The sequence below is a fragment of the Mesoplodon densirostris genome, chromosome 3 (assembly GCF_025265405.1).
Source record: "Mesoplodon densirostris isolate mMesDen1 chromosome 3, mMesDen1 primary haplotype, whole genome shotgun sequence".
Taxonomy (NCBI): domain Eukaryota; kingdom Metazoa; phylum Chordata; class Mammalia; order Artiodactyla; family Ziphiidae; genus Mesoplodon; species Mesoplodon densirostris.
This window is the reverse complement of record NC_082663.1, coordinates 11,960,339-11,978,933: the sequence shown is the minus strand read 5'-3', so window position 1 is coordinate 11,978,933 and position 18,595 is coordinate 11,960,339. Positions and strand designations below refer to the sequence as shown.

Here is an 18,595-nt window from a genome sequence, read left to right as displayed (position 1 = left end):
TTGAAAGCTTTGTCTCAGTTGGTCACCAGGCAGGTTCTAGGAGTCACAGGAGGGCACTGAGGTTTTAATCTCATTTGTGTTCTTTTTTAAGTGGGTTGGCCAACCTCAGAGTAGTTTAAGCCAAGTATCTCTTGGACGTTTCCTTCTTGTGGCTGCAGTGCTGGAAATCAAAGAGGAAAATGTTATCAGCCATCCTCTGATGGCTTCTGTGCCTGAAACAAGATGTTAAACAGGGACTTTTATGACTGGAGCCCTTGCTGCTTCTGCTTCGGTCTAATCTTCCATCCTATGGAACATTAACGCTTCTCTTATTCTATACATGAAATGGAACACAAAAGTTGTATAGGAGATGTTAGAGATCATCCCTTAAGTTTATGGTTTTTTCAGCTTTTGGTGAGAAATTATCTGTGGCTGTTTTAAAAGACAGAGATAGTTAGGTCTCACCTCTGTCCTATTGTAGCAGAACTTCAGAAGAACCTTGATTCAGGGCAGTAGTTTTCAAACATTTTGTCTGATTATTGTGTTGTAATAATAATTAAGGGGAGTCTTCTTTTCCAGTCAAACATGACAGGTAGCCCTAATAGATAAAACAGTGAAAAGCAGAGGAGAGGAAGGATTCTGAAGCCTCACCCTTTCACGGTGCTGCCAGCTGCTCCTCCTGCATCTGCCTCTCCAGCTATGTGGTACCCAGTTGGAGAATGACTGATTAACCGTCTCCTGCCCTTTATAGATGGAGAACTGGGGACAGTGCAGCTGAAGTAATTATCAGAGGTGCAAGAAGCCAATAGCTAGAGCCAGTGTGTGTATCTATATACACACACATATATAGTATATATATATATTCTCAGCACACTACTCTTGATAATAATGTTTTTTCTGATCTGTGGCTTTTAAACACAAAATATTTTAATATATTTGAAGTACAGATGTACAGTGTTGTCTCTTATAAGATTTGAGAAAACACCCATGATTTAAAATTTTGTCTTGTTAAAATATGAATACAACTAAGGGTAAAACTTAAAAATTCCTTGAAGTAAGATGTAAATGCAGAGCACAAAACCACAGTAGTTAAGAGCTATTTTAAGTTTACTATGAACTGTGATAATTCGTATGCAAGTGGTTTGTAGAATATCATGTAAGGTATTATTATTAATAATAAAAATAATTTCAGGTGACAAACACTGTAATATACTATACTTAGGATGACTTAATTTAAATAATGGAGCCCTTCCTGGCAAGTCTTTATTTCAATTGTCCCTTCTATTACAAGATAAAAGGTTGTTCCTTTGTTGATTTCTCACAAATCTTACCCATTCTTTTAAATCTCGTTGCATCAACCCAAGCCAAGATTACATGGAGGGCAGGGAAACTTTCATTTCTGTGTCATCAGTTCCTAACAGGTGTCCTGACTTTCATGCATGCATCTATTTTTTCTTTTATTCAGAACATAATTATTGAGCTTCATACGCCATTTATGGAGCCAGGCATATTGGAGGGCAAGGCAGACTCATTTCTTTGCCCCAGATCCTCTTCCCTGGCAAGCTCATCCACAGGCTCCTGTGTAATATGCCCCATCAGTTTTTACCTCTGGTCTCGTCTGTCCCCTGGCTTGAAATCTGTGCACTCAACTGCCTGCTCGATACGTTCTTGTAGATGTTTCATAGGCTCCTTAAACTCAAAATGTCTAAAACTGAACTGGCTCAGCTCTGGTCACTCTCTCCCAGGAAGCCCCACGATCGTCCATGAAACTTGGCAACAGAAAGCTCTTTGTCTTTAACACCTTTCTTTTCTTCAACTCTCAAGTCTGCTCCATCACTAAGTCATGTCAGTTTTGTCTCCTAAATATTGGTGGAATCTATCCAACTCTTTCCCTTTCACTGGCATCCTAGGGCAAGCTGTCATTGTAACTCACCTGGAAAACTCAAAGAGCTTTCTAATGATCCTCCTCCTCTTTCACCTGTCTCTCATCCATCTCACGCTGCCGACAGAACCGTGAGAAAAACATAAACCCAGTCACGTTGCTTTCTGTTTAAAACCTTCCACCGCTCTTAGGAAAAAGCAGTCTCTAGCTTGGCCTTCAAGGCTGGGAAAAGCGGACCCCACCTACCTCCTCAGCCTTACCCGAGGTCACTTTTTCCTCCTGATCTGTTCTCCTTGATTCTTGAATATGGCCTTTTTCTTCCCATGCAGTGCCCTCCTCCTCCCATTCTCCCTGAGCCCTCCTCCCTCTGTCTGGATACTCCTGGCTCAGCTAAATGTCACTTCCTCAGGGAAAACTTCCCCTGTTCCCACCCCCTCCCAACACCCCCAAAGCCAGTTCCCCTGGTATATATTTCACAGCACTCTGTGCTTTTGCTTCCTGGGACTAACCACAGTTTGCAATTTAAGTACTTAGTTGTATGATTTCATTAATGCTTATCTGTCCTGCTAAATTAAAACTCCATGGGCTCAAGGACTACATATCTTTGTTCACAATTTCAGCAGCTACCAGTATTCAACACCTACAGTGTTCAGCCAATGGCTCAGACTGTCACAATTCATCATCCTTCAATAATATGGCCCTAACTTACTTGCAGTCTTCTCTGATCCAACACAAACCTTCTCTTGTTTTTTTTCAGATATACATCTTTTGTTTGATTTCTGAGCATCCTTTAATCATCTTTATTCTTTTTTTTTTTTTTTTTTTTTTTTTTGCGGTACGCGGGCCTCTCACTGTTGTGGCCTCTCCCGTTGCAGAGCACAGGCTCCGGACGCGCAGGCTCAGCAGCCATGGCTCACGGGCCCAGCCGCTCCGCAGCATGTGGGATCTTCCCGGACCGGGGCACGAACCCGTGTCCCCTGCATCGGCAGGCGGACTCTCAACCACTGCGTCACCAGGGAAGCCCAATCATCTTTATTCTTCCACACATAGTCCCCCTTAACAAGAATCTTCTCTCTCATCTTTGTTTACCTAAGTTCCAAAGCTTAATCAAGACCCATCAGATCCTTCACTCTTCCTTTGTTCACTTAGGAATATTTTTTCCCCCTTTTCTTGAACCTCCTTTATCTTTCTCACTTAAACTTTATATAATGCACCTAGGCATTTCAATCTTTCAAACCTTTTGATAACCAGTAAGCTTTTGTGACTGTGCCTCCAATCTAGTCTAGTAAATATTTAGAGCCAGTATACTACATTAATATATAGTACTGTGATAGTCACAGTAGTGGATAAAGTAATTATAAGACATGAGACATACCTCCTTTCTTTTTTTGTTTTTTTGCTGTATGTGGGCCTCTCACTGTTGTGGCCTCTTCCGTTGCGGAGCACAGGCTCCGGACGTGCAGGCTCAGCAGCCATGGCTCACGGGACCAGCCGCTCCATGGCATGTGGGATCTTCCCGGACCGGGGCACAAACCCGTGTCCCCTGCATCGGCAGGCAGACTCTCAACCACTGTGCCACCAGGGAAGCCCCCTCCTTTCTTTTATAAATATAAAATTTTGTTGGGAAAACCAGCATCTACACTTAATACCAACCTACCTTATGTTATTTTGAAAGAATACCATCTGTAGGTATTGGAAGTACTTCAATACATTTAGGGATTTAAGTGTTATATATTCTTTTTAGAAAATTAGCAGGAAGGTTTCTAGAAAAAACATTTAAATTGCTTTTATGATCCTGATTCTGAATTAAATTATTATCTCCAGTCACATTAATGAGAAAATATATCATTTTTAGCATATTTCATTTATCTTATAATAAATATTTTCTATAAAAGTATTAAATTATTGTGTATTTTTCTAATTTATTTATTCCTTAAGATATACTTTATTTTAATTTTTTTAAACCACTTTATTGAGGTATGGATGACATAAAAAGATCTGTGCATGTTTAATATATACAACTTGACAAGTTTGGACATAAGTATACACCTGTGAAACTATAACCTATGCCATAAACATATCCATTATTACCTCCAAAAGATTTCTCCTCAATTGAACGATGAAGATGATAATGATTGTTTTGTGATAAGAACACTTAACATAAGATATACCCTCTTAGCAAAATTTTTTGACTATACAATACAGTATGGGTAACTATAGGCATTATGGCATACAGAAGGTCTATAGGACCTATTCATATGTATAACTGAAACTTTGTATCTTTTGACTAATACCTCCCCATTTCCTCCTACTAGCCCTTGGCAACCACCAGTCTACTCTCTGCTTCTATGATTAGATTATTTTAGATTCCTCATGTGAGTGACATCATGTATTATTTGTTCTTTTTGTCTGGCTTATATCACTTAGCATAATGCCTCCAGGTTCATCCATTTTTTTGCAAATGGCAGAATTTCCTTCTTCTTTTTAAGGCTGAATAATATTCCACTGTATGTAAATACTGCATTTTCTTTATCCATTCATCCATGGATGGACACTTGAGCTGTTTCCATGTCTTGTTTATTGTGAATAATGCTGCAGTGAACATGGGAGTGCAGATATCTCTTCAGGATCTTGATTTCAATTTCTTTGGATATATACCCAGAAGTGGGATTGCTGGATCATATGACAGTTCTATTTTTGACTTTCTGAGAAACCTCTTACTGTTTTTTATAGTGGCTGTACCAATTTACATCTCCACCAGTAGTGTACAAGGGTTCTCATTTCTCTACATCCTGGCCAACACTTGTTATCCTTTTTTTTTCCCCTGATAATAGACATCCTAACAGGTATGAGGTGATATCTCATTGTGGTTTTGTTTTTTTAATTATTTTTATTTTTTATTGAAGTAGAGTTGATTTACAATGTTGTGCTGATTTCAGGTGTACAACAAAGTGATTCAGTTATATATATATATATATATATATATATATATATATATATATATATATATATACATATATATATATATATGTATATATTCTTTTTCAAATTCTTTTCCCATATAGGTTATTACAAAATATTGGGTATAGTTCCCTGTGCCACATAGTAGGTCCTTGTTGTTTATCTATTTTTTATATAGCAGTGTGTATATGTTACTCCCAAATTCCTGATTTTTCCCTCCCTCCCACCTTTCCCCTTTGGTAACCATAAGTTTGTTTTCTATGTTTATGAGTCTGTTTCTGTTTTGTAAATAAGTTCATTTATATCATTTTTTTAAGATTCCACATATAAGTGATATCATATATTTGTCTTTCTCTGTCTGACTTACTCCACTTAGTATGATAATACCTAGGTCCATTCATGTTGCTGCAAATAACATTATTTCATTCTTTTTTATGGCTGAGTAGCATTCCATTGTATAGATTACCACATCTTCTTTATCCATTCATCTGTCGATGGACATTTAGGTTGCTTTCATATCTTGGTTATTGTAAATATTGCTGCAGTGAACATTGAGGTGTATGCATCTTTTCAAATTATGGTTTTCTCTCGATATATGCCCAGGAGTGGGATTGCAGGATCATATGGTAGTGCTATTTTTAGTTTTTTAAGGAACCACCATACTGTTCTCCATAGTGGCTGTACCAATTTATATTCCCACCAACAGTGTAAGAGGGTTTCCTTTTCTCCACACCCTCTCCAGCATTTATTATTTGTAGACTTTTTGATGATAGCTATTCTGACTGGTGTGAGGTGATACCTCATTGTAGTTTTGATTTGCATTTCTCTAATGATTAGTGATGTTGAGCATCTTTTCATACCTTTTGGTCAACTGTATATCTTCTTTGGAGAAATGTCTATTTAGAACTTTTGCCCATTTTTCAATTGGGTTGTTTGGTTTTTTGATGTTGAACTGTATGAGCTCTTTATTTTGGAGATTAATCCCTTGTTGGTTGCATCATTTGCAAATATTTTGTCCCATTCTGTAGGCTGTCTTTTCATTTTGTTTATGGTTTCCTTTGCTGTGCAATAGCTTTTAAGTTTAATTATGTCCCATTTTTTTTAGTTTATTTTTATTTCCATTACTCTAGGAGACAGATCCGAAAAGATATTGCTGTGATTTATGTCAAAGAGTATCCTCTGTACTATGTTTTCCTCTAGAAGTTTCTCATTGTGGTTTTGATTTGCATTTCCCTGATGATTAGTGATGTTGAACATCTTTTCATATACCTGTTGGTATTTATATATCTTCTTTGGAAAATATCTGTTTAGTTCCTTTGCTCATTTTAATCAGGTTACTTGTTTTTTGCTATTGAGTTGTAGGAGTCCCATATATATATATATAAATATAAATAAATAAAAAATATAGAAATATATATAAAATATAGAAATATATATAAAATATAGAAATATATTAAAAATATATTTAACCCTTTATTAGGTTTGCAAATATTGTCTCTCATTGCATAAGTTGCCTGTTCATTTATTGATTGTTCCCTTTGCTGTACATAAGCTTTTTAGTTTGTAATCCCACTCATCTATTTTTGCTTTTGTTGCCTGTGCCTTAGGCGTCACATCCAAAATATCATTACCAAGACCAATGTTAAGAAGCTTTTCCTCTACATTTTCTTCTAAGACTTTTATGGTTCATGTCTTATGTTTAAGTGTTTAATCCATTTTGAGTGAGTTCATTTTTGTGTATGATGTAGGATAAGGGTCCAATTTCATTCTCTTGCATATGGATATCCAGTTTTCACCATTTACTGAAGAGGCTATCTTTTCACCATTGTGTATTCTTGACACCCTTGATGAACATCATATGACTGTACATGTGTGGGTTTATTTCTGGGCTTTCTATTCTGTTCCATTGGTCTACATGTCTGTGTTTATGCTAGTACCATGCTGTTTTAATTTTTGTAGGTTTGTTATATATTTTGAAATTAGGACGTGATTCTGATTTGTCCTTGCTCAAAATTGGGAGTCTTCTGTGGTTCCATATGAATTTTAGCATTTTTATTTTCTATTTCTATATAAAATGCCTTTGGAATTTTGATAAGGATTGTATTAAATCTGTAAATTACTTTGGGTAGTATAGACATTTTAACAATATTAATTCTTCCAACCTGTGAACATATGATGTCTTTCTATATATTTATATCTACTGTAATTTTTTTTTTTTTTTGCGGTACACGGGCCTCTCACTGTTGTGGCCTCTCCCGTTGCGGAGCACAGGCTCTGGACGTGCAGGCACAGCGGCCATGGCTCACGGGCCCAGCTGCTGTGTGGCATGTGGGATCTTCCCGGACCGGGACACGAACCCGTGTCCCCTGCATTGGCAGGTGGACTCCCAACCACTGCGCCACCAGGGAAGCCCTGTAATTTTTTTATTAGTGTTTTATAGTTTTCAGTACAAGTCTTTCACACCATTGGTTGAGTTTATGTCTAAATATTTTATTTTATTGTTTGATGCTCTTGTAAATGGTACTATTTTCTTAATTTTGGGTAGTTTATTCTTATTGTTTAGAGCATTTTTCTAAGGTCCTAATTTCTAGGACCTTACTCCTAGCTAGCTGTCATCCTTAGGGTGTGCCTCTTGTTCTTATAGGCACAAGAGGGCTGCTGCATCTCAAGGCTTTGTGTCTGTTGGTGTCTCATGAAGCTTTACCTTTTATGTCAGGACAGGATTCTTCCCCAGGGACTTTTGTCTGCATGTCTTTGGCCAGAACTGAGTCAATCCCAGTACTATTTTCTTAATTTTGGGTAGTTTATTCTTATTGTTTAGAGCATTTTTCTAATTTAAAGATACTCAGAAAAAGCCAAGTGTCCTCCTCTTTATCCCACACATACCATAAATACTAGATTTTGTAGTAATTATATTGCTTCTGAAAAAAAGTGAGATTTTTATATGTATGAATTTAAATGGATTGAATCTCTAGATGAAACATTTAAAGAAATATATGCTTTATTTTATTTCATAAAATTCTTGTCCTTCCCACCATTTAGTAATCTATGTTTTGGCAAATCTTTGTTTTTATCTTTATATGGAGTTGTTTTGAATTGCTTCTAAGTATCTGTATTATCTTTATTCTGGTGATATTGTATTTCTTAATGAAACACTGTGATTCCAAAGTCACTACTAAATCAATTAAGTTCATTTAGATTTCTCCAAGGTAAAGATAATTAATAATGTTCTACTAGACTCTGTTTTAAATCAGCACATTATTATTAAAGTAGGCCATCCTTATTTGTAACTAAAGTTTCAACAAAATCAATAGCATATATATGGCATATATTTCTTTTCAAAGAAGGCCATTTTAGTTATGTAAGTAAAGTGGCCCTCTTTGAAAATTATTACTTGATTTATACTATACAAGATTTTGGCCTTAGGAGTTAGTCACCACTGCTTCTGCAACAGCTCACAACTAATGGTGTATCATAAAGAGAAATGAGGCAACTGCACACAATAACCACTCAGAAAGTAATACCAAGCACGTAGTTCCCACTGTTTCCCAGAAAAACTAGCATATTTTGTTTATGAAGCACATTAATCAGAAGATATATTTGACCTCCGGGCTTCATTGAAAAAAATGTTTGTTAACAGTCTAAAAACTCTATATAGTTTTGTTGTATTTGAATTTCTAAATCAAGGTGCTGTAGGCATTGGAATTCATCATCTTGGGCTTTGAATTCCAATTCTCCTACCTACAGGCAAACTTCTCTAAGCTTCATTTTCCTTGTCTATAAAATATACATAGTGATATCCATCAATTAAGGATATCCTAAGGATTAATTAATAAAGTTTTGTTATTTAGGATCTGCCAGGATTAGATATGCTTGCCTTCTGAATGTAGCAATTAAGAATCTGTCTGTAAGAGAAAACCAGAGCAGTAGTGGCATAAACAAGTAGGTTTTGTTTGTTTGTTTGTTATCCTGCTACCAAGAAAGCGCACAGATGTGCAGCCTAGAACAAAGACAGTGGGGACCTTACTCCTAGCTAGCTGTCATCCTTAGGGTGTGCCTCTTGTTCTTATAGGCACAAGAGGGCTGCTGCATCTCAAGGCTTTGTGTCTGTTGGTGTCTCATGAAGCTTTACCTTTTATGTCAGGACAGGATTCTTCCCCAGGGACTTTTGTCTGCATGTCTTTGGCCAGAACTGAGTCAATCCCAGCTACATGAGGGTTTGGAGAATCAAAGACTTTTAGTTGGGCAGATTGTTACTCTGAGCAAAATCAAGATTCTTTTAGTAACAAAGAGAGGGTATGGCTACTGGATAGGCAACTAATGTGCCCTTCTCACTTTATTACTTCAGCCCTTTTAATCCAAATGAAGTGGGAATTTGAGGGCACCAAAATTCAGGGACTGAGGCCACTGTACTCCCTTCTATCCCACACATCCATCACCTTATTCTACATCAAGTGAAGTGAACAAACAATACCAGGATATAATCTATACTGACCTCAGACATCAGCCTAAAGTTGGGCCCCAAAACTGGCATTGCTGCCTTGGTGATTGGATATTGAAGATGACTAAAGTGTTTTCCATGCCTTTTGTCTGAGTCTCAGCAGGCTTGGGTAACCCTAAGAGGAACTGATCCTTTTTTTAACCTTTCCTGCATTAGAGATTGTGAGTATATGGAAAAGTATACTTAGAATCCATTCCATTTTTTTCTTTGACTTTTTGGAGACATTAAAAAGACAACTTGCTAAATAAAGAAAAAAGTCACCATTATTGATACTTTCTGTTCATGTAAGGATAAAAATCATTACATGGTAAATACAAGAAAGTTTTCAGAAAGTGGGGATGTCCCTGAGAATATCCCGTAATGCCAGGTAAAGCACTTGGTATCATGCCTGGCACATAGTAAATATTGCTGCCATTGTGGTTAAAACCTACAAACAATGTGTCATAGGCAAGAATAGTTCATATGTTTCCAATAACCAGACTTAAACTTCCTAGAATTTAAATTGTTCTTTATAGTGGTTGCTTAACTCATGAAAAAATGACTTCTGAGTGTCTTAATTCATTGCCTTTCATTATCTACAGTAAACTGTATTTTTAACCAAGCTGATACATTTTCTCTATTATTTACATAGATGTAAATACTGCCCCACAATTACATCATTAAGAACTTTAATTACTAACAGTGAGAAGATACTATTTTTTAATTTCTCTGCTAGCTATCACCTGATAGATTTGTTCACTCCATTCCTTCTCTTTCCCTCCCTCCTTATTGGCCATATTTGTATTTGCAGCTCTTATGCACATTTTTCAATACTTTTAGCACTTTTAAAGGAAATCTGTAGGCCATTTTCTTCTAAGATGAATAAAGATGGTTGTGATAATTTTTAACTGGGTTATGTATAACCCTTGTAAATTCCTTGGGATGGAGACCAAGTTTCATAGTGGTGGGTGCTTAGCACACACTCTATGTATATGTGATGATGGATTAGCTCTGACTTTATGGGCTATTCTTATAATAAGAAATACTGTCATAGAACTGGTCCCATGTTTGGCACTGTTGGGAAGATAAAGGTCTACAACAGAAGATTTTTACTCATACATTTTTAAAGGATACCATAAATTAGAATTGACTACAGATGGCCAGCTGCCACATTTAAGAATAAGATGGCCAAGGCATAAAAAAATATAGTGATGAACATTCCACATGCCAAATGCAATCAGAGCCTGGGGGAATTAAGGTTATGGCAGGTTCTGAGTTTAAAAAAAATAAATGGGGCTGTTAAATATGAATACCAGGTGGGCACTGGTTTCTGAGTTATTTGTACCACTTTTGTCCTTACGTAAACCATAAAACAGTCTGGCTGCTGACCAGAACCTGCAGCTGTGTAGAAGAGACTTCTTTGTACATGTACCAGAAAACAAAGAATTATGATAGGCTTAAAGTCTGTTATAGTTTTGTACATGAAAGGGAAAATAAAATTGTTGATGTCATAGGCCTGGGGCCAAAAATGCTGACATATATCTACCTAGCTGGGGCTATAAATATCCAGTTAACTTTTTTTTTTTTTTACTTTTCGGTCACGCTGCATGGCACGTGGGATCTTAGTTCCCCGACCAGGGATCAAACCTGTGCCACCTGCATTGGAAGCGAAGAGTTTTAACCACTGGACAGCCAGGGAAGTCCCAACTTAAAAAAAATTTTTTTTTTAATTGCAGTATAGTTGATTTACAATGTTGTGTTAGTTTCTGCTGTACAGCAAAGTGAGTCAGTTATACATATACATATATCCACTTGCTTTTAGATTCTATTCCCATATAGGTCATCACAGAGTACTGAATAGAGTTCTCTTCATTATTCAGTAGGCTCTTATTAATTATCTATTCTCTATATAGTAGTGTGTATATATCAATCCCAATCTCCCAATTTATTCCTTCTGCCTCTTTTCACCCCTGGTAAACATAAATTTGTTTTCTACATCTGTGACTCAAGCCCGTTAACTTTTAAAATGGTAATTCTCTTTCATATTTCACATGCTGTTGTCTTTATTCTTTCTAGTGTCTGAACACTTCCTCTCTTCCTATGATATTGACTGCAGTTTGGAAACCAAGAAGGAAGTGGTCCAGTGCATGGGCTCCTTCCAGGATGGGGTAGCTGAGAAGTGTGTTGATTATTTCCAGAGATTCCGACGTTCTACCCATGTGACACCCAAATCATACCTCTCCTTTATTCAGGGCTATAAGTTCATATATGGAGAAAAGCATGTGGAAGTGCAAACTCTGGCCAACAGGTAAGTGTGAGGATCAAATACAAAGTTTTTTTTTTTTTTTTCTTTTGCGGTACACGGGCCTCTCACTGTTGTGGCCTCTCCCATTGCGGAGCACAGGCTCCGGACATGCAGGCTCAGCGGCCATGGCTCACGGGCCCAGCCGCTCCGCGGCAAGTGGGATCCTCCCGGACTGGGGCATGAACCCGTGTCCCCTGCATCGGCAGGCGGACTCTCAACCACTGTGCCACCAGGGAAGCCCCAAATACAAAGTTATTTTAAAGCAACAGCTTTTAACTAGGGGCAAATTTGCTCCTAGTGGACATTTTGCAATAACTGGAGACCTTTTTGTTTCTTACAACTAGGGTGGAGGGGGTGGAGAGGTGCTACTGGCATCAAAAGAGTTAGGGGTCAGGGATGCTGCTAAACATCCTAACAGTGCACAGGACAATCCTCCATTGCAAAGTGTTCTTCAGCCCCGAGTACCACTAGTGCTGAGACTGAGAAGCCTTCCTCTCAAGTTTGTTCAAAGGATTATTCCCTGGTTGCTAGGGGCTTTATTCTTGCCCAGTAGGATTAAATGTTGCCAAGTTTTCATGTGGCCTCCCACTTTCTATATTGAATGACAATAATAGAAACTGTAGACCTGGAAGAAAGCTGAGAATACAGACCTCCCCTCCCCGCTCTACTCATCTCTTTCTTCCTGCACATTCTGAGTGTCTGGGATAGAAAAGTCTGCTTGATGCTTATGTTCTCTGCATAGTAAACACCCTATTTACTGAAGTTTGTTCCCAATTTCCCCGCTCTGCCTTGCTCTTTTCTGCACACTTATATCTTCTGCCTGAATATAGCCAAGAATCAGCCAAGGTTGTTACATAAGGGACCTCTGGGTGGGTGGTTGGACTGAATGAGTCTGAGGTCTCCTATCTTTTTTTTTTTTTTTTTTTTTTTTGCGGTACGCGGGCCTCTCACTGTTGAGGCCTCTCCCGTTGCGGAGCACAGGCTCCGGACGCGCAGGCTCAGCGGCCATGGCTCACGGGCCCAGCCGCTCCGCGGCATGTGGGATCTTCCCGGACTGGGTCACGAACCCGTGTCCCCTGCATCGGCAGGCGGACTCTCAACCACTGCGCCACCAGGGAAGCCCTGAGGCCTCCTATCTTTAAGATCACATTATTTCAGAGTCAAGCAGGCAGTCGGGCCCCTCACGAGGCTGTTCTGATGGCTTTAAATTTGTTTCTTTTCTTGATCCTAAATCTTTCTTCTTTTAACTTCATTGGTCTTGTTAGAAAAACAGAAGTTATTTATTTTCCTTTCTCCATGATAAGACTTCAAGCATTTGAAGTCTACTGTCTTTGAGCTAAAGTTCATTAAGCATGTTTCCTGCATGAGACAGATTCTAGACACTGTCATTCCTCATATCATGCAGTGTTCTCAGCAGACTTACTCTTTTCACACATGGTCTATGAAGAACATACAAATGTCTTTAGTCTGGAGTCAAGCCTGGACATTTACTCTTTTTTTCAAGCCCTCTCGGGTTTGCTATTGTATATACATTATTCTTCAAATATGACCATTACTATATACATCAGTAGACCAGTGCTTAGAAAATGTGGCCAAGAACCACACATTTTACACTCCCCACTTGGATTTTTAATCTCAGAATGAATACTGGATTGGAAAAGCTGAAAGAAGCTTCAGAGTCTGTTGCAGCCCTGAACAAAGAATTGGAAGTGAAAGAAAAGGAGCTCCAAATGGCCAATGATAAAGCCGACACAGTGAGTAGACATTGACATGTGGACCCTATTCATTTTGAATTCCCAGCTCATAACTGTTAATGATGTATGCTCCTTCACTAAATTATAACCATGGAAGTACAAATTATTTATTTCCATTAGAATACCATACTCTTAATTCTATGTACGAAGAATTGTGTAAGTGGACAAAATCAACAAATCAAGGCAAAAATGTGCATTTCCAGCTGGGTCTTTGGTAATTTTTGATGTAATTTTTTGTTTTATATTAAATTAGGTCTTAAAAGAAGTGACAGTGAAAGCACAGGCTGCCGAAAATGTCAAAGTTGAGGTACAGAAAGTGAAGGACAAAGCCCAGGCCATTGTTGACAGCATCTCTAAAGATAAAGCCATTGCTGAGGAAAAACTGGAAGCAGCAAAGCCAGCGTTAGAAGAAGCAGAAGCAGCCTTGCAGGTATATCTTTGTAATATAACAGATGCCACCTTTTAGGGCCTTGGAGGAAGATTAAGGCAGAAAAGATGAATAACAACAAGGAAATGTTCTACCGCTTCAGGTGAGAGCTCTTTCTACTGGAATGATTTCAAGTAACATTTTCTGCTTGGAGATGTTATTTGATTTTTTTTAGATATTGCACATGGCACCTCACATCTCATCTTCCTCACTCATGAATGATGGGCAGTGTCATATAATGGTGATCTGGAGTCCTGGGTTCTCAGCTCAACTCTGTAACCAATAAGCTATGTGACATTGGGAAAGTCACATAAAATTTCTAAAATAACATTTTTTTTCACTCATTCATTGTGGACGTTGGAGTAGGTTGGTAAGATACAACATTCTCTGAGTGTGTGTATGAATTATCCAAATAAAGGACTACTGAGCTAACGTACCACATTAATGTCAGAGTTCCAACACAGTTACTCAGTGCGATTGTGTGGCAAGAACAGAAATGGTGAAATTAGGAAAGAGGTTGGGTTCAGAGAAAATATGTTGAGTTTAGTGAAATAGGCCACACCTTCAAGGGCTGGTCGAGTTTTGAAGACCCAATTTGAGACGTTTTGGACTCACGATTGCTTTTACTTTAGTCTTACTCAACTGCTGCCTTATGTTATTGATTGCTGGCTTAGAATGTGGCTGAAGAAATGGAACACTGCTGATCTGTCCACTGCTAATTCAAGTTATATAACCTCATTTGAACATGCATCATTACTTGATAATGTAATTATTATTTTTCATCACCTTCTCAGCACATCACCTGAAACACTTCTAAATGCTTTTGATCCAAGTTAAGTCTTTAAGCTTTCTGAGTCAATATACAACATACTGTATAAGATAATTTCTACTCTTTTGAGACAATGAAGATATTGTCTTCTTTTTCTATCTTTCCAATTTTCATGCTACTCTTTCATGTGATATATCTTTCCTTATTTTTTCTCCATCCCTCCTTGCACTGGCTAAACTGTCCTCCTTAATCCTTGAAGTCCTCCAGGGTTTTTAGTCTCTCAGATTGATGGGTACCTCATCTCCCTCACCCCACTTTTAAAAAGCCAATTTATGAAGGTAAGGTTGATGTATAAAATGCTGTATGTATTTAATGCGTATAGCTCACTGAGTTTGGGATGAGTGTACACCTGTGAAACCATCACCATCTTCAAGGCCATAGATATACCCATCAGTGCCCAAAGTTTCCTTCTGCTCCCTTTATTGTTATTACTATTTTTTTGTGATAAGAACACAGCTTAAGCTCTACCTCCTTAACAAATTTTAAGTATACGATAAAGTATTGGTATGGGCATTATGCTGTGTAGTAGATCTCTAGGATTTAGTTATCTCACATAACGAAAACTATGTACTCTTAAAAAATTTTTTAAACCTTTTTATTGGAGTATAATTGCTTTACAATGGTGTGTTAGATTCTGCTTTATAGCAAAGTGAATCAGTTATACATATACATATATCCCCATATCTCTTCCCTCTTGCGTCTCCCTCCCACCCTCCCTATCCCACCCCTCTAGGTGATCACAAAGCACTGAGCTGATCTCCCTGTGCTATGTGGCTGCTTCCCACTAACTATCTATTTTACGTTTGGTAGTGTATACATGTCCATGCCACACTCTCACTTTGTCCCAGCGTTCCCTTACCCCTCCCTGTGTCCTGAAGTCCATTCTCTAGTATGTCTGTGTCTTTATTCCCATCTTGCCCCTAGGTTCTTCATGACCATTTTTTTTTTCTTTTAGATTCCATATATATGTGTTAGCATACGGTATTTGTCTTTCTCTTTCTGACTTACTTCACTCTGTATGACAGACTCTAGGTCCATCCACCTCACTACAAATAACTCAATTTCATTTCTTTTTATGGCTGAGTAATAGTCCATTGTATATATGTGCCACATCTTCTTTATCCATTCATCTGTCGATGGACACTTAGGTTGCTTCCATGTCCTGGCTATTGTAAATAGTGCTGCAATGAACATTGTGGTCCATGACTCTTTTTGAATTATGGTTTTCTCAGGGTATATGCCCAGGAGTGGGATTGCTGGGTTGTATGGTAGAAAACCTTGTACTCTTTGACCATCACCTTCCCATTTGCTTCTTCCTCCAGTCCCTGGCAACCACCCTTCTACTGTCTGCTTCTATGAATCTGTTTTAGATTCCACATATAAATGAGATCATGCAGTATTTGTCTTTCTTTTTAGCTTATTTCACTTGGCATAATGTCCTCCAGATCCATCCATATTATTGCAAATGGCAGGATTTCCATTTTTTTAAAGGCTGAATAATATTCCATTGTATGTAAATACCACATTTTCTTTGTCCATTCATCCATCAATGGACATTTACATTGCTTCCATATCTTGGCCATTGTGAATAATACTGCAGTGAACATGGGGGTGCAGATATCTCTTTAAGATCCTGGACCTCATCCTCCCCCCGCCCCTTTTAAGGTACTCTGGCTTCACCGAGAGTCTCTGATCAACAGAGAGAAGATGATGATTGTGTACCTTCTAAACCTTTATTGAACTCATGATACCTTATAGCATCATAGGAACTGAGCATATGGTTATCTCAGTTCTTACACGTTTACATTTTCCCAAGATTTAAAAGATTAGCATTTGTTTTGATATTATAAAATATTTTCCAGTATCCTTCTAATTTAGTACTCTCTACCACTAAAATATTCAACATAATCATCAATGCAGAAATGTGTGGGAACAGGGGTAAGGTGAGGGGATATATAGGAGAGGTTTTCAATAATTTCCTTCATTGGTTCTGTCTCCATTTTATTGCCTCTTTATGACCTTTTGAAATCTTTAAGTCTGGTACTACTAATTTTTACTAAGAAAGTTCTGGGTACATCCAAACTCTCTTTTGACATCAGCCCACGTAAATCTACACAACAAATAAGGTAACAGCAAAAAATGTGTCTCATCCTATCTCAATGCTCATCTGACTTGACATAAATATATATAAATATGTATTTATATATAACAGCCATATTGCTTTGCCTGCAGGAAAAAACAGGAATCTCATACTTAGCTGAAATAGGTTGCACTTCAGATATACTCCTCTCCTGGACTCTTTTTACCTGGGTACCTAACATAATTGAGCCCAATTCTGTTTGAAAATTCCCCCTTTTAAAGCTAAAGTGAAAATAAACAAACAGGACCTAATCAAACTTATAAGGTTTTGCACAGCAACGGAAACCATAAACAAAACAAAAAGACAACCTACAGACAGGGAAAAAATGTTTGCAAATGATGAGACCGACAAGGGCTTAAGTTCCAAAATATACAAATGGCTCATATAGCTCAATATCAGAAAAACAAACAACCCAATCAAAAAATGGGCAGAAGATCTAAATAGACATTATTCCAAAGAAGACATAGAGATGGCCAACAGGCACATGCAAAGATGCTCAACACCACTAATTATTAGAGAAATGCAAATCAAAAGTACAATGAGGTACCACCTCACAGGGGTTGGAATGGCCAACATCAAAAAGTCTACAAATAATAAATGCTGGAGAGGGTGTGGAGTAAAAGGAACCCTCCTACATTTTTGGCAGGATTGTAAATTGGTGAAGCTACTATGGAGAACAGTATGGAGGTTCTTTAAAAAACTAAAAATAGAACTACCATATGATCCAGCAATCCTGCTTCTGGGCATATATCCAGAGAAAACTATAATTTGAAAAGATACATGCACCCCAGTTTTCACTGAAGCACTATTTACAATAGCCAAGACATGGAAGCAACCTAAATGTCCATCCACAGAGGAATGGATAAAGAAGATGTGGTATATACATACAGTGGAATACTACTCAGTCATAAAAAAAGAATGAAATAATGCCATTTGCAGCAACGTGGATGGACCTAGAGATTATTATACTAAGTGAAGTAAGTCAGACAGAGAAAGACAAATATCGTATGATATCACTTATATGTGGAATCTAAAATATGGCACAAATGAAATTATCTATGAAACAGAAACAGACTCACAGACACAGAGAACAGACTTGTGGCTGCCAAGGGGGAGGTGGGGAAGGGTTCGATTCAGAGTTTGGGGTTAGCAGATGCAAACTATTACATATATATGTATAACTGAATCACTGTGCTGTACACCTGAAACTAACACAGCATCGTAAATCAACTATACTTCAATAAAGTAAATTTTAAAACAAACAAACAAATAAAAAGCTAAAATGAAATAAGTATGCACAGCTCTTTTATATCCACTTTAATTTGATCTTTCTTTCTCTATTGGCAGGTATTATATTTCTCTCCTTTCTTTTATATAGCCAAGCATCTCAAATTAAGGTCTATCTGCAATTTCCAGTTCTTTACCACAAATTCCCCTTCACTTCCAGCTGTCTAGAATTCACAAATGCTAGTGTGTTGGAACAAACCTTTTCAAAGTAGATAGTTCCATTCCTAATGACCAAGTTCAGTGGTTTTCTTCTTTTTTGTCCCAATTCTCAGAGAAAAGATCATTAGCTTTGATGCGAAGGGGGTAGTGTACCTTTCCTTGACAGGAGGGATGCCAATACAAATCGGATGGAAGGTTTTTCAAGACCTAGAACGAATGAATGTACACTGTGTCCTAGAAATAAGACAGTGTCATATGCTTATCTTTAATATTTTTCCAGTGTTTATTCCATAAAGAGTTTTATAGAACAGTTATCGACTACAACAAGTCTAGGTGACTATTAAGTAATTTTCTGTATAAGAATCTCTGTACTAGAAATGGAACAGAACTTT

At 37.7% G+C, this 18,595-nt stretch overlaps 1 protein-coding gene across 1 annotated transcript in view; it reads left to right on the top strand.

The window, feature by feature from the left end:
- Window positions 1-18,595, top strand: part of DNAH5 (dynein axonemal heavy chain 5) — a 276,356-nt gene that overhangs the window by 199,049 nt on the left and 58,712 nt on the right. Inside the window, exons 56-58 of the mRNA XM_060092732.1 lie at window positions 11,379-11,610; window positions 13,247-13,361; window positions 13,615-13,791. Coding sequence (XP_059948715.1) covers window positions 11,379-11,610; window positions 13,247-13,361; window positions 13,615-13,791 — 524 coding nt within the window. The remainder of the gene's footprint in view (window positions 1-11,378; window positions 11,611-13,246; window positions 13,362-13,614; window positions 13,792-18,595) is intronic.